The following is a 15,531-nucleotide window of genomic DNA, read 5'->3' as shown; positions in this document are numbered from 1 at the left end:
CTTCTCTCTTTCCTATTATAACGCTCACATTTTCAGGGTTAATGCCCTGGAAAACAACTCTTTAGAGAAAAATAAATGGCCACCCATTTCAAGGAGAAATTAGACCAGCTGACTGGAATGGAGGTCATAATGATTATTAACTGTATACTATTTCACTTTCTTAGGGAAATTAGTTCATTTACCTAGAAATCCACACCCCTGAGAAAGGTTTCTTCAAGACATGGCATTCATAAAAGTGATAAAATGAGACATTTAAAAATGCCAGAAATCTGAATCAACTGAGTTTGTAGAATTGATGTATAACAAATAGGTAAGGTAAATTTTGAGTTAGTAAGGACTGACTAAAATGAACCACATCACAAATGACAATGAGCCTGAAATCCAGTCCTCAGCCTGTGCTGAGAAATCCCGGTGTTGACATGTCTTCTGGGTAGAGAACTGTAACAGTGATGGCAGACAATGATTTATGCAGATGTTTGTCTTCCCTACTAATTGCTAAAACCATATTATGTGCCCAATCTTCACATCTCAACGATCATGTTAAACTCCACAAGGTAATAGTCATGTAGGATCCCCTCCACTCACTGTACTTTAATTCGTGTATTTTTTCCTCCTTGAATTATTTAATCTTGGCAATTATTTGCTATTCCTTTCAAATTTCTCAACTCTAAAAATATAAGCCATAATGAAGCAGGCACTAGAAATCCTTTTTTATTGGATGTATTAGAAGAGCTGCAACACATTCTGGTTGTTCTGTTGATTGTAATTCCCAGAATGAGGAGTTGATTTGAACATAAAACAGTACAGCTGCAAAGAGACCTGGAATGTTAACAGTTTCATCTCCCTACTCACTGCCTCACAAATCAGCCCTCCAGCTTACCACCCAAACCCTGATTCCAATTCTTTCCACAGTTCTGATCTGTTCTCAAGGCCATCTGACATCTCCCTGCTCTAGGCATAAACCTCAACCCCTTCCTTCACCCCGCAGCTCACTTTCTGCTTCTCACCCAGGCCCCAAACCAATTCCCACACCAAACTCACCTTTATCTCTAGCTCAAGGACACATCCTAACCCCTTTTAATGATATGAACTGCACTAGAAAGAGACTTAGAGGAAGCAGTACTAAGTAACAGACAGGATACAGTACCCCTAACCCATGTCCCAACTTGCTCTCCCTTTGAGCTTCAGCCTTTGTCAATGAAGACGCTACACACTGCTAGAAATAATAATGAAGAGGATTTGGGGGCACTGTGCACTCATCTTGTGTACTGATCCCCAAGAACACACTAACATTTCCAATTAGAGATCTCCCTGGTCACACCCCCTCACCAAGGCTGTGATCACCATCTTCAGCCCAGAAGAAAATACGGGGCTTGCAACATTGCATAAAAACACTGGTCCATGATTTATTCACAAGCTGAAAGAACAAGTGCCTACATGAGTAATAGGTAGATTATGATTGCTAGTTTTTAATAAGCAGTCACTAACGTCATGATTTCTTGTGGTTAAAATACCTCTAAACACCTGCTTCACCTGGTGCAAGCCTGAGAGTGACACTTGCTGGATGCTATTATAGTAACCCACCAAGATGATCCTTGGGAATGGCATTCAGTGTTCAAGAACTGACATGCTGGCTGCATGACCACAATGCCCTGTCCTTCTAATCCTGTATGATTAGAGAGGCCATTAGAAAAGGCCAGGAAGTGAGCAGAAAATGAGCCATGCCCATAAATGCATGTGGCGACACCTGTGCAAGTGGCTGGCTTCTTGGACTATGCCTGGAATTGTCCTGCGCTGCCCAGCAGCCAGCAAGCATAAGCCCAGCATGATGCTCGTTCCAGCAGTCCCAATTGTGGCTTTGAGATGTGCTAGGTGTGATATCTTTCTGGCTAAGCACAAGGGAAAAGGTGATAGGAAAAACACACCCAACTCCAAACAGGTGGCTACATACAAACCAAATGATAGTTGTGAAATCGAGAATTGTCCAGCAATTTTACTCAATCCAGAAATCATCTGGTTTTATCTGTAGCAGGCTACACATTTTCCCAACGCCACAGAAACACAGTTGCAGTAAACCAGACACAGCCTTAACTGAATGCTTTTCCAACATAAAACTGCTGAAAGGATCTTATGTGACAAGGTAGAGAACAGCGAGTCAAAGCTAAGCGAGTATCTGCTTGAACAAATAAATGTTATGCTTTGTTTTTTGCTGAAATGGAAATAGGTCCTCCTGTTCAGGACCTGAGTGCCCCAAACTATATGTACATCTGCCAATTTCAAAGTTTATGTGAAGCCTAAGTAAATACACAAAAGATGATTTGCTCTACAAGGGGCCATAATAACAGTTTCAAAGAGAATCAAGATGCCCTCCCCCCCTGCCACAGAGGAGAGAGTCTATCTTAGCTGGCTATATAATTGAAAGGTTATCCAAAAGATCGTTGTCCATCACTGGCCTTAACCTCCAGGAGTTGAAGAAAACATCATTTAAAGAGACAATTGGCAATTTCTATGCTCTAAACAACATATTTCCACTAAGCAGCACAAAATAATTAACTGATTACCTACTACATGTGTTTTAAAAACTCTAGAAATGCAGTACTCTGTGATAATCACATATGTAGTTGTGATAGGCTGCTGGCATAAACCCCAAATGACAGGGTGGGAGGCTGAATTTAAACGAGCGGTAGACACTTGAAAACAGATTATGAAATTCATTCAAACTGTTACAAAGTTATTTGACTTGATTCAATCATCTGTGACACCATTGTTGAAAATCAAACATGTGGATATTCAAATTAACTATTAAATGTTCAATCCCATATCTTGCTATGTTGTGCAGAGTGTGCTCATGAGTTCCCTAGCTTAAAAAAATTTTAATGACCTATATATAGGAAATTTATAAATAACCAAACCTCTTCATAAATACAGTCAATGTACTTTACTGATTAAAAATATCAATAAACCTGGTATCTATCATCTCTAGCATAAAAAGTAGAGTTTAAAATTTAGTGACAGGAGACTTTTAACATACTTGAAAGGGAAAATACTGATGACTATCAGGCATTCACCATTTTGTAAATGCTCTATATTCAACAACCAACAGAAAAGCAGAGATGAGACTCCTGCTCTTAGCAGCCATAAGATTCCCATCTCCTCAGGAAAGCCAATTCCTTCTCAAAAGTTGTCTTATAAAATTAGTTTAATTTACTCTAATTGCAACCATAATTCCAAATGCTAATTACAGAATTCCTACAGAGACGTATATAGTTTCAGATGTGAGTCAACATAAGAAAATATTATGACATACGACTAGTAAAATTTTCATTATTGAGCTACAGAAACTTGCTGTAATGTTTCCAGATTTAATCAGTTCTGGACAATTGCAAATCATATTCTTAAAACAGCAATTCACTTTCTGAATGAATGAATGTGATTTCAGAGTTCTCTTAAAGGTAGCCTGAAATAAAGTTTAGGTAACCACCTGATGGAATTCACAACTGAGGAACCAAAGTTCCAGAAACAAACTTGAAATACAACCAGATTCAGAAGGGGAATCACTTGCCTAGATCAATTTGGTGGCACAATCTTCAATTGCATTTACCTATCCTAGCCCTCAGTTGGGAGGGGGGGAACATTTTAAAGACCCAGAAGTTGTGTTCTCTTATTATATGAACGCATTAAGACGCATTACAGTTAGGAAAGCTCTAGAAATGTACAGAAGTTCTACTTTCCAATTGACAGTTTCAATTAACCTGTGAGTATCAAATAGCCAGCAGGTTTGAGAGGTCTGAGGTGTTGAACTCTAGCCTTGAGCCAGACTGGTAGCAACACACTGATCCTTAGGACCACAGATCTAAACTCCCCATAAACTTCCCGAGCCTTTAGTCAACGCTTTGCCTAGTTGGAAGAGAACCAGTTCCATTTAGAAACAAGGATGGAGGCCCTGAGCTGAATACTTTGACAACTTTCCGCGGGGGAGGTCTGGCGCTGCCCTAGAATCTCCCGGGGAAAGAAAGCTCTGAAACATGGGGAGAGGCGAGAAGGAGGAGAAGAGAAAAAGGAACAGGGAAAGGAGTGGGAGGGAAGGGGGGCCAGGGCTGAGAGGAATCGGGGCCCCATGAACGAAAGCTGCGCACATACCCCTCCCTCTGCAGTTCCACTTTTGTAGCGTGGACTCAGCGTGGGTCGCTGCAGTTCGGGCGGATCCAGTCCATCCCAGTGTTTGCTTTGTGGCCATTCTGGACACTTGCACCCAACGCATCTGCCTTTCCCCCCACTGCTCTACCACACCCCCTCTCTGTGCCTCCCTCTGCATCTGGATTTCCAAGGATGCTGTCTCCAGTTTACTGCCAGAGCTAAGCTGGGTTTAGCAAGGCAACAGCTAGGACCGGCCGGCAGGGACCAAGGGGACGCCCCTTCCTTCTGAGTTTTCCCTAGCCTGAGCCCTGCTCTGCTGCGCCTCCCCAGCCCTCCGTTGGGAGGCCCCAGGCCGAAACGCACACTCCAGGGAACAGGCAACCGGGTGCCCCGGGCCAGGTGGCTGAACCCCAGAGAGCGCAGGGAGGGGACTCTCCTTTCCTTGGAGGCCCGCTCCCACTGGGCACTAGTGGCAAAGGGACAACAGCCTTTGTTCTCCCGGGGCTTGGCGAGGCTGCGCTGCTGAGGCGCAGCGCGGGCGGCGCTGGGGCATCGGGAATGCTCACTTTTGCTCGTGGCATGTGGAAGGTTGCAAGCTCCTGTCCCCTGGGGAGGGGGCTACAGAGTTAGGGAGTAGGGGGCCTGTGGGGGAAAGAAGCGTGGGGGAGGGGTTTTACGTCTTGGCCAGGCTCTTTGTTTGCATGGGGGGCGGGGAGAGGGGGTTGTAGGTGGATCCGAGCTTGGGTTCTTACAGTGGGGCAGATTCCTGAGTATGTCACCATGTTGCACCCGCGCAGCACACATATGCACACTCGTGCACTCTCACGCACATGCACTTGCACAGATAGTCTGCCGGTGGGGAGCAGGCAGCCCTGTACCGGGTGATCCGGGCTGCAGCAGCTTCGGCTGCCCGCAGCACCGCCTCCGTGCGTCCAGAGGGGGAGTGGAAGAGGCTGGAGGCATTCGCGGGGCAACAATTCCACGAGGGAAGAGGGAAAGTGGTGCAAACACAGACCCCCCCATAGCACCCCTGATCCCCCCTTTCTCGCCTGGGGTCGCAGAGGTCATGGGCAGCTTACGCTCTGGGAGGGAGGCCCGGAGCCGTGGAAGGGCGGAGCGCACGCGAGGGGGGCGAGGAAAACCAAGGGAAGAGAAGCAGGCATACTCGGTGGGCAGGCTTACCCTTAGAAGCATCTTTCTCCTCTTTGGGCTTGGTCACCTTTCCACTCATAGATCCCAGCTTGCTTGACAAATTTCGCCCAGGAGACGGAAGTCCTCGCGGAGCGGGCCGGACTTGGGAGAGTGCTTAGGAAGGCAAGTCGCGACCCCGAGCTCCTCTCGGTGTGGCTTGGGGCGGGATCCGTTTTCCCCCGCCGTTGCCTCTGCTGCCTGTGAAAGAATGGGAAGGAAAGGAGAGAGGTGAAGGAGGAGCCGCTGCTGCCGCCGCCGCCGCCAAGAGCCCCAGCGGCTGGCCGCGGGAGGAGCCGCTTGCCTGGTTTAAGAAGTGGAGAGACAAAGCGGCGCTCTCTCCCAGTCCCTCGCGCTCTCTCCCAGTCCCTCGCGCGTCTCCAAACCGCTTGCCCGCCTGCTCGCGCACAGCTGCACTGCCAACCCCGGGCCGCCAAGACGGGCCGCTGCCTCCCCAGCCGCACCGGCCGCGCGGGGAGTTGCCTGGGTGGGCTGCCCCGCGCGCCAGCGGGCTGCTTCACCCGCCGCCACCCCCCCCCCCCCGCCCCGCGCTTTCCCAAGCCGCAGCGGGCCGCCAACTCAATCAAAATAAAATCCCAAGGACAGTTTTTTAAAAATCAAAACAAAGACGAAAATATTCAGTTAAAAATAACGAACCTCTCCGAAAAGGAAATGTTTGAACATGTGATAAGCAACGTGTGAGCCTGTTACACCGCATAACCGCGCAGCTCCTTGCCCGAGGAGAATCTAGAGGGGAGGGTCGCACCTTCCTTCTGTTCAATCAATTCACAGGTTCATATTATTCTGCTAAAAGGGGGGCCCGAGTTGCTCACAGCAGAGAAGCAGGGACCGCTGGCCCTTACCTGCTCTCTCACTACACCAATACCCCCTCGGAGCTCGCCCGTTCCCTCGCTCACGCTCTCCTTCCAAAGAACTCTCGGGTCCCGGAGCCGTGAATCTACACGGCCGACGCCTTCTACATCCACGTCAAGGTGTGGGCACGCGGGGAGCGGGAGCCAGCGAGGGCGGGGCGGCACACAGCCGCCGGCCGGCTGTAGTAAAGGGAGAGCTCGGCAGGGGCGCGCCGACGTCAGCCGCTGGTTTTCAAAACACCAGTGAGCCCAGCGGAGAGCAAGCGAGCGCGCTGGCCGGACGTTCCCCGGCCTCTTTGGGGCACGCAGGGCCCCTAGGCGCTGCCCGAGCGCACTCGCACTGTCGGCGGCTGAGATTGGAGCCCCGAGGCCACCCCACACTCCCCTTGCCCCTATTACCCCTCTGTTCCCAGCGCCTGCGGTCCCCACCACGCTGTCCGGGTTCGCGCTGGTCGCCACCCACACTTTGGGAACTCCGCTTTTGGCCACAGCCTGCAGCGAGCGGTGGAATCTCACTCCAGGAGTCGGCGACTTCTCTACTCCAACAGCCAGCTGCCCAAGTTGAGATAGCTGGGATCTCTGTGAGACGGACGCGCTGGGATCTGGGTGTCACTAGGGCACCAAGAGAAACTGACAGGAGCGGCTGCCACCTCCCACCCGCACCCCCGCAAGCAGGCCCCTCCTCCTACTGCTGGACGCTCTGGTTGGCAAACTGCGAGTAGAGTGCCCACCCCCAGAATGTCCAACCCCAGGCAAACCGAGTGAGGTGGGACTGGGGCGAATGCTGGAATAAGTACATATCGCCTGGGACACACTAGTCACAAAACATATATAAGGTCCCGGAATATTTCAACAAGACGGAAAACTGCTCAGAAATTGTACAAGAGGGGGCGGACTGAGATGGAGAAAGGGCCAAACAAAGAGAAGGAAGGACAGGGTAGACCTGAGACGTCCTAGGAAACCCTTTTCCCGATGGCCTTTTCGGGGCGCACCTATACCCGGAAGCCTGAAACTATGATGAGGGACTGGGATGGCCGCTGGCAAGACTCAGAGCCATCTATTAATCAGGCCATAGTCTCCAGACTGGCAGTGAAGAGGGGCATCCACTTCCATGCAGAAAATCAGTTTCCCTTCGTCCCACCCAACCCCAGCTGCTCCTTAATTCAGTTTCATTAATGGCATTAAACAAGGCGAAGAAATTATATAGATGGATTAGTCCTACTGAATCCTAGGCAGTAACCCAATTACAAGAGCCTGCTGTGGCTTTCAAGACCAGGAGAGTGGGCTGCCCCTTGCAGCCAGCCTGGGTCTAAAGGTCGGCAACCCTCTAAATGAAATTTGCAGCCTCTGTCCTAGGTCTGGGAGGAACTCCAGGCCTGTTTTTCTTGTAAATGATATCTAATAATCAGGAGGTTGATGATACAATGTGATTACCCAACCCAAGGTTAGACCATTAATTAATATCAGTACTCCAGAGGGGTGGGGGGGAAGGAATTTCTCTTCAAATGACTTGAATTCAAAGGGAATGGAGAGTTCAGTGGTTTTAGAGAAAACGTAGAGGGGCAGAAGATACAGTACTTAGACAGTTTACACCCAATAATAGTCAGTTACCATGGATTTAGTACCTACCCTGTGCCAAGCAGCATGCTAAATACATCATTATCTTATTTCATCTTCACAACAGGCCTAGGAACTGTTGAGACTTTGTTTTTTCCATTTTACCAATGAGGAAATTGAGGTTCCAAGAGGTTAATCAACTTGCTGGTAAGTGGTGGAGCCTGGATAAAAAATTAGGAGAGCCAGGATAGAAATCAGGTAGGTCTGTTTTTAGACAGTGCTCGTCTGTTAAGTCACATGGTCTCTCAACATTCCAATTGGCCTCTTAAAGGGAGGTGGGAAGCACATTTTTACTGGACTTATCTGCCAATCCTAAACTCTTACATCTTTTTGAACTCCCTTAACTCAGCACCTTCTAAAACTCCATCTCTCTCTCTCTCTCTCTCTCTCTCTCTCTCTCTCTCTCTCTTTCTCTTTCGCTCCTCCTCTCCCTCCCTCCCTGCCTCCCTCTCTCCTTTCTTGTATACACAGAACACTTGCTTTTCCCCCTTTCCCCCAGTAAGCAACAAGAACTTCTTTGGGGAAAAAGTCAGCCTTTGTCTTGGGAGATCTTAAGCATCATACTGATGTACATCCTGACTCAGCTTTCCTGCCACATTAAATTTTCCAAGAAAGTTCTCTGCACAGATCAGAACTGCCCCCCACTCCAAGCAATATCACTAATGGCACCTCCAACAAGTGTAACTTCCTGGTGGAAGCCAGGTATTTGCCTGTTCTTTGAAGGAAACTAATAGTTGACATATGACTAAAGCTAGGTTAGTTAATATGATTGTGGTGAGTTGAAGAGAAATATACTTTGGAGTATTAGTGGACTCTGTCCATGAACACAAACAAAGAACAAGTCAAGTATAGATCACTTTGCTACCTGCAAAAGAAATAATCAGAATACAAAGAAAATAAACACTTCATGCAAGGAAAATATAGTGATGTGTGTACATATGGGGACAAATCAATGATGTCATAAGGGCATTCATGGCACAGACCAAGGATTATGAATATTCAAGTGCTAGGTCAAGCAATCTCATCTAAATGAAGACCCTGCTAAGGAGGCCACGGGCATTCTCTGGGGAATGGAAAAGGGGCTTTCCCCTCTTCAAAGCCCTGTGAGATGTTTAATATTACATGAAAATAATGTTGGTACTAGCTTAGAAAAAGGCATACTCCAGTCTCCAGCCCCCAAGCTACTTGGTAATTTGGGATGGTTAGCTGGAAGGTCTGACATCTGTGTGAGGGCATTAAGAGAGTGGTCTTTTCCCCACCACCAAATGGACTCACTCTTTATTTTTATTTTATTTTTTAATATTTTATTTATTTATTTTTAGAGAGAGGAGAAGGGAGGGAGAAAGAGATGGAGAGAAATATCAATGTCTGGTTGCCTCTCACGTGGCCCCCACTGGGTACCTGGCCTGCAACCCAGGCATGTGCCATGATTGGGAATCGAACTGCAACCCTTTGGTTCACAGCCCATGCTCAATCCACTGAGCTACATCGTCCAGGGCTGGACTCACTCTTTAAAAAAAAAAAAAATCTTATTTATTTCTATACAGAGGGGAAGGGAAGGAGAAACAGAGGGAGAGAAACATCGATATGTAGTTGCCTCTCACATACCCCCTACTGGAGACCTGGCCCACAACCCAGGCATGTGCCCTGACTGGAATTGAACTGGCGAGCCTTTGGTTTGCAGGCCTGCACTCAATCCACTGACCCACACCAGCCAGGGCCAAACATTTATTTCTCACAGTTCTGGAAACTGGAATTCTGAGATCAGGGTTCCATCATGGTTGGATTCTTCATAAGGACCCTCTTCTTGGTTTAAAGATGGACTTTTGGTTCACTGGCTAGTGCTCAAGCCACTGAGCCACACCAGCCAGGGCCAAATGGACTCACTCTTGAGGCATCAATAAAGCTCTGGCTTAGTCTGTAGCATTTCCTTTTCCCCACCTAGATCCTTCTGCCCTGTCCCACTAGGGTGAAAGGGCCTTCACTTTTCAGTCTAGCAATTTGCACTACCTGATCACTCCACTTTCCTCTGCCTTGCACTATGGTAAAATAGTCCTGTCTATGTTGTCTCTGCCCCTTCTATGGGAGAGAACTCCAAACATCTGATAAAACTTGAGACACAACTTCTGTGCAGATGAATAACCTAGTCCTGGAAGTAAATCAATATTCTATAATAAAATGCCACATGGACACACCTCTAAGAGAGCCAGGGTTATTTTTCTGGAGTAAGGGGCAGAGGCTTGAGTCTTTGGTATGAAAGTGGAAAAGATCCCAAGAGTCTCATCCTCTTAGCCCTGTGTTTATTTCATACCAGTGCCCAAAATGCCTCTGGACACCAGGCTCTGGATCCCATGTTTGCTCATCCTCTCCCAGCTCTGAGCGGTGTTTCTGGGCAAGATGCCACAATGTTTCAATGTCTGCACTGGAGGCTCACAGTGGGGTGAGTGGGGGCACAGAGGACAGATACAATTTGGGCTTTTTTCCTGGCAGATTTGGACTAGCTGAGTATAGAGCCATTGTCATCAGGAAAGGCCAAATTAGATGTTTTAGTGACAAGACTGCTTCTCACTCGATCACTTCTGACTCGACCAAATGTGTTTTTCATTTGGGGGAGAAAAACCACAGCAGAAAGCCGGTCCAAAAGGAAGCAGCTTGGCATAAACTACACTTCCAAGCAGGGTACCTGAGCTCAAGAAAGGCCCACTGGACTAAGATCTGGATGTTGGAAGTCACTTTAATTTTAAGCTCACGTCTCAGCAATGTGAACTTTGAGATCCAAATACTAGAGGGCTCTGCAAGGATTCATTTCCAATTCAAACCCTACAGTGTTGATCTACATCACAATTTAAGATTGCTTTCTACTGGAACATCAGGTGTGCTGGTGAGTTTCTGTAAAATAAGCATTGGGTAAGATAATCTCCAAAGATAGTGACTGTGGCAGTTTCAAAACATGGCCACTGAGAGATGGCCACTATGACCTCTCCCCTTGACTCTGGGTGAACTTGTAACTGTTATACAGTATGGTGGAAGTGATGCTCTATGGGTTTTAAGCTAGTTTTGAAAAGGCCACGTACCTTCTACCTGGCCCTCTTGGGATGTTTGTTTGGAGAAAGCCAGGCACCAGGCATGCAGTGTGCATACCCTGAGATTGTGGTGCTGGAGAGTTTACATCTCGGCTCTCCAGCTGACAGTGCTAGCTGAGCTCCTGGACAACAGCCAGTGTTGACTGCCAGCCAAGAAAGAGACCCATGTTGGATGTCCAGCACAGGCAAACTACCAAATGACTGCAGTCCCAGTTGACATCTGACTGCAATATTGTGAGAAAACCCCTCAATGGAGAATTCAATGGACCTCCTCTCAAATTCCCAACCCATAAAATTATGAGCAAAATTAAATGGAAAATTTTAGCTGCTACATTTTAGGGTTAATAAGCTATGGAGGAACAGGAATACTGAATGGAATAGTGACCATCAATTTCTCCTAAGCCTGTATGCATATGCCACTCCACCCTCTACAGGTCATGTCCCAATGAATCCAGGCTGGCCTTGTGACTTGTTTTTACAAATAGAATGTGGCCAAAGTGATACTACGCCAGTTCCAAGCCTAGCCTTTAAGAGATCTGGCAGCTCCATGTTCTCTCTGGGGGAAGTCAATCACCATGTAAGAAGGCAGATTCTCTAAGACCTGTATTGTGTGGGAGCCCAAGCTGGCTAGATGGAGAGACCATGTGAAAGAGAACTGAGGAACCAAGCTGATGGTATGAACCAAGGCTGTAGACATAGGACCCCAGAAAAGCCATCAAAGTCCCAGCCATTCAAACTGTGAGGCTCTAGACTTCATGGAGCAGAGAAGATCCAGTCTTGGTGTGCCCTGTCCAAATTCCTGACCCACAGAATTGTGAGCAAAATGGGTTTTGTTTTGGGGTTTTTTTTTTGAGCCACTCAGTTTGAGGGTGATTTGTTATACACAGCAATAGATAACTGAAATGAGAATCCTAGAATGACTCTTGGACCAAGCTGTCTCCATTTCTTGGTCTTCTATAGACTAGAATGGGACTTTAGAGTGGGGAGAAGTTGTAGGAGAGATGTCAATGATCTTCCCAAAAACAGCTTCACACTAAGACCTTTCCAATCTTGGATGGACCTGGAGATTATGCTAAGTGAAATAAGCCAGTTAGTGAAAGACAAACACCATATGATCTCACTTATATGTGGAATCTAATGAATGAAATAAACTGATGAACAAAGTAGAAACAGAGGCATGGATACATGGAACAGACTGACAGCTATTAGAGGGGAGGTGGGAGGGGGAGACTGGTTGAAAGAAGGTGAAGGGATTAGCCAAAGAATGTATATGTGTGACCCATGGACATGAACAACAAACAGTATGGGGACTGCCTGGAGGGTGTGGGTGTAGGTGGGCAAAGTGGGATAAAGTGGGTACAACTGTAATAGCATAAACAACAAAATATAATAAAAAAAAATCTTGGCCTTGACTGGTGTAGCTCAGTGGATTGAGCATGGGCCTGTAAACCAGAGGGTCGCTGGTTCGATTCCCAGTCCAGGTCACATGCATGTGTTGCGGGCCAGGTCCCCAGTTTGGGGTGCGTGAGAGGCAACTACACATTGATGTTTCTCTCCCTTTCTTTCTCCTTCCCTTCCTGTCTCTCTAAAAAATAAATAAATAAAATCTTTATAAGTAAAGAAAGAAAGAAATCTTAAACTAAAAAAAAAAAACACCTTTCCAAACTATACCAAACATATATGTGACTTTGTGCCTCCTGTGAAATTGAACATTTGGACCATTGTAATGTGATGTTGGGATGCCTGTGAGGAATGAACATCTTTAAATATTTTGCCACTTTCTTCTCCAGTGAAGAAGGAAACAATGAAATAGAGCTTGTTCAAGGATCTACTCTAGCTCCAAAACAAGGAACACATCGGTGCTCCATCCAGAATCCCTATCAGTCCACATCATTCAGAAGCTCCTGTGTCAAGAGGAATGGCTAATCAAAGGTGGCCTTTTCCTCACAGCATGGTCCTGATCCTCTATATCAGAATCAGAGGACTGAGTCACTGTATCTCCCAGTAAATAATACACACAAAAAAGACCATGGCCTCAGTCAATTTCCAGAAGATTTTCAAATCCTTTTCTTGCCTCCATTATAGTGGTTTTACTGACAATACTAATAGAAAACACTTCAGGTAGAAAAATTTTATTTCTTGAAAAGTTCTTGGGTATAGTAGTAAGTAGCTAGCACACTTTCATTTGCCCATATTTTGACTCCTCAATGAGACTGTAAGCTATTATATGACAAGTATTGGGTTAAACTCTTCTAAGACTAATCCCCCCATGCCCACCCCATGGTTTACATAGTGCCCAGCACATCAAAGGCACAATAAAGAGCCTTATCATTGTAACACCATTTATTTAATGTACTGGGCTTCTTGCTCTGTACTAAATATTTCTCCAGATTATGCCATTCTACACTCGAAGCAACCCTCTGAGTTAGTGACTATTATTTTCCCCATTTTCCGCATGAAAAAACTTGAGAAGTGAAACAACTATCCAAGATCACAGTAAATAGGAGCACCCTAGATTGAGACTGAAGGAGACCTTCTGCTTCCAAGGTCCCTGCTTTTTCCCCTATATGACACTGCATATTTTGTAAATATTATGGAATATTTAGTGCCTCTAAAATTTTGCCAAAGATAAAGCCAAGCATTAGAGCAAGAGCAGAGATCTCAGAGCTTATTGGGCTTTCATTCATTTCCTGGCAACATGTGACCCTCCATGTAGTAGACATGGATAGGTGCTATTCCAATTCCCTTTCCAGGAAGGGCTTGCTGCCAGCTATGGGGAGCAGGGTCAGTGGGCAGCCTCCAGCTGTCAGCTCCTTCAGGGTCCGTATCAAGTGTAGAATCCTGACCTAGCCTGAGGTCACCTTCCTAAAGCAGCCCATATCCGGCAAGTGAGCAAGACCTAGTGACTTCAGATCAACATAGGCTCTCTGATAGACACTGCTCTGTCCATAGCTCCCCATCTGGTTGGTGACGGCTTTGTTGGTCCTGCTGCACAGTGTAACTTCCCCTTCTGCCCGATCCTGCCACCTCTCCCTTCATTTCACAGTTGTTGACTCCTAAAGAACAGACTTCACCACAAACTCCCTTTCTTTCAAAGATGCCAGCCTGAGACTCCTCTCTTTTTTTCTCTCCAATTATCTTATTGCCCAGGCTTTTAGAAAAGAGAGATTCTGAGAGTCCACCTCTTCCTCTAGCCACTTAAGTGACCTTCACTGTGTCACAGGTGCTTTTTGCCTCTGACCTCCCCGTCTTTGGGAAATTGCTTGGAACCTACTTTGAGGCCTGGATTTACACCTGCCAAAGAGCCCTGATACACAGCTGATACTGATATGACTGTTACATTTTAGGGAGAGAAGAGTCATTTGAAGATGGTCGAGAAATATCAAGTCGAGTTTCTAATGAGACACTTGTACCTGCACTTTTCTTAACTTGAAATTGTTTGTAACCCAATGGATGTGATTTACCTGGTGCAGAATGGATAGGCACCTGACACATTGTCTACATGACTGCATCCATCACACTGCTGGTGTCAGTGGACCTGCCAGACTGCAGCTAATTGTGATCTTCTCTAAGGAACACTCCCTACTGGGTTTCCTACTTCTGTAATTCTTTATTCTTCTCCATTCCACTTCTGCCAGTGCAGCCTTCTTTTTCCATTTTCATGGTCTTATCCCCTCTCCCACTGCTGGGGTCCAGCAGGACTCCTCCTTATTACTCCCCTCCCCCACATTTATTTATAGACACAGAGAGCGGATTGGTGGTTGTCAGAGAGGAGAGGTGTTGGAGGACTGGATAAAAGAGGTGAAGGGATTAAGAAGCAGATTGGTTGTTACAGAATAGTCGAGGAAATAGAAAGTACAGCATTGGGAATATAGTCAGTAATATTGCGATAACTACATATGGTACCAGGTAGATACTGGAAACATTGTGGGGAACCCTTTTAAAGTATATGATTGTCTAACCACTTATGCTGTACACCCAAAACTAACATAAAATAACATTGAATATAAACTGTAATTTTGAAAAAAATGTTAGATATTGTCACCCTTCATCTATAAATAGTGAAAAGGGCTGGGAAGGAGCATTTTATCTGCTCAGGTTCCCAGAGCTAGTGAATAGCACTAGCAAGATGTGAACCCAGGTCTTTCTGTAGCAAAATCCTATGTGCTTTGTACTGTCACATGCTGACACAGTCAAGAAGACTTACATAACAGTCTTGGCACTGGTTGGCATGGACCAGATGATTCTGGAAGAATGCATGACTAGTGAGTAAGTGATGGTCTGGCTTTGGTGTTAGTGAGGAGGACACTTCTGAGACTAAAATAAAGCATGCCAGTCAATAGATCTATGCTATTGGGACCCAGTACCTGGAAGTCCTCTCCAGGGACCATTTTAGCCCTACCCATAATCCTGCATTGCTACACTTTGGTCTTCCTGCTGGGGCACAGTGATAGAATGTCTGTTGTCAGCTCAGCTACTACTGCCACTTCTGACAAAGGCCAGGAACTAGGTTACCCAGAAGACACTTCCTTATGTGGCTTCAGGTTTCAGTTTGCCACTGAGAGAAACTCACTGAAGTCTCAGAAGGTGGGAGTGAAGCCATTAGAAATCACTATTCTCAGAAGGCTGTGACA

The 15,531-nt window shown here is 46.4% G+C and overlaps 1 protein-coding gene across 6 annotated transcripts in view; it reads right to left on the bottom strand.

Moving 5' to 3' along the window:
- The window catches only part of FGF13 (fibroblast growth factor 13), a 579,899-nt gene that overhangs the window by 545,861 nt on the left and 18,507 nt on the right, over positions 1-15,531 (bottom strand). The window contains exons 1-2 of one of the 6 annotated variants that reach the window (XM_053917458.2): positions 6,661-6,771; positions 5,320-5,526 (exon numbers count right to left, since the gene is read on the bottom strand). In XM_053917458.2, the coding sequence (XP_053773433.1) occupies positions 5,320-5,368 (49 nt within the window). In that variant the 5' untranslated portion in view covers positions 5,369-5,526; positions 6,661-6,771. Of the gene's footprint in view, positions 1-5,319; positions 5,527-5,629; positions 5,690-6,188; positions 6,319-6,596; positions 6,614-6,660; positions 6,772-15,531 lie in introns of those variants that run through there. The other 5 variants (XM_053917457.2, XM_053917455.2, XM_053917460.2 and 2 more) reach the window with 5 other exon arrangements.

Source organism: Desmodus rotundus, chromosome X (genome assembly GCF_022682495.2).
Source record: "Desmodus rotundus isolate HL8 chromosome X, HLdesRot8A.1, whole genome shotgun sequence".
Lineage (NCBI taxonomy): Eukaryota > Metazoa > Chordata > Mammalia > Chiroptera > Phyllostomidae > Desmodus > Desmodus rotundus.
This window is presented reverse-complemented; position numbering and strand designations above follow the sequence as displayed.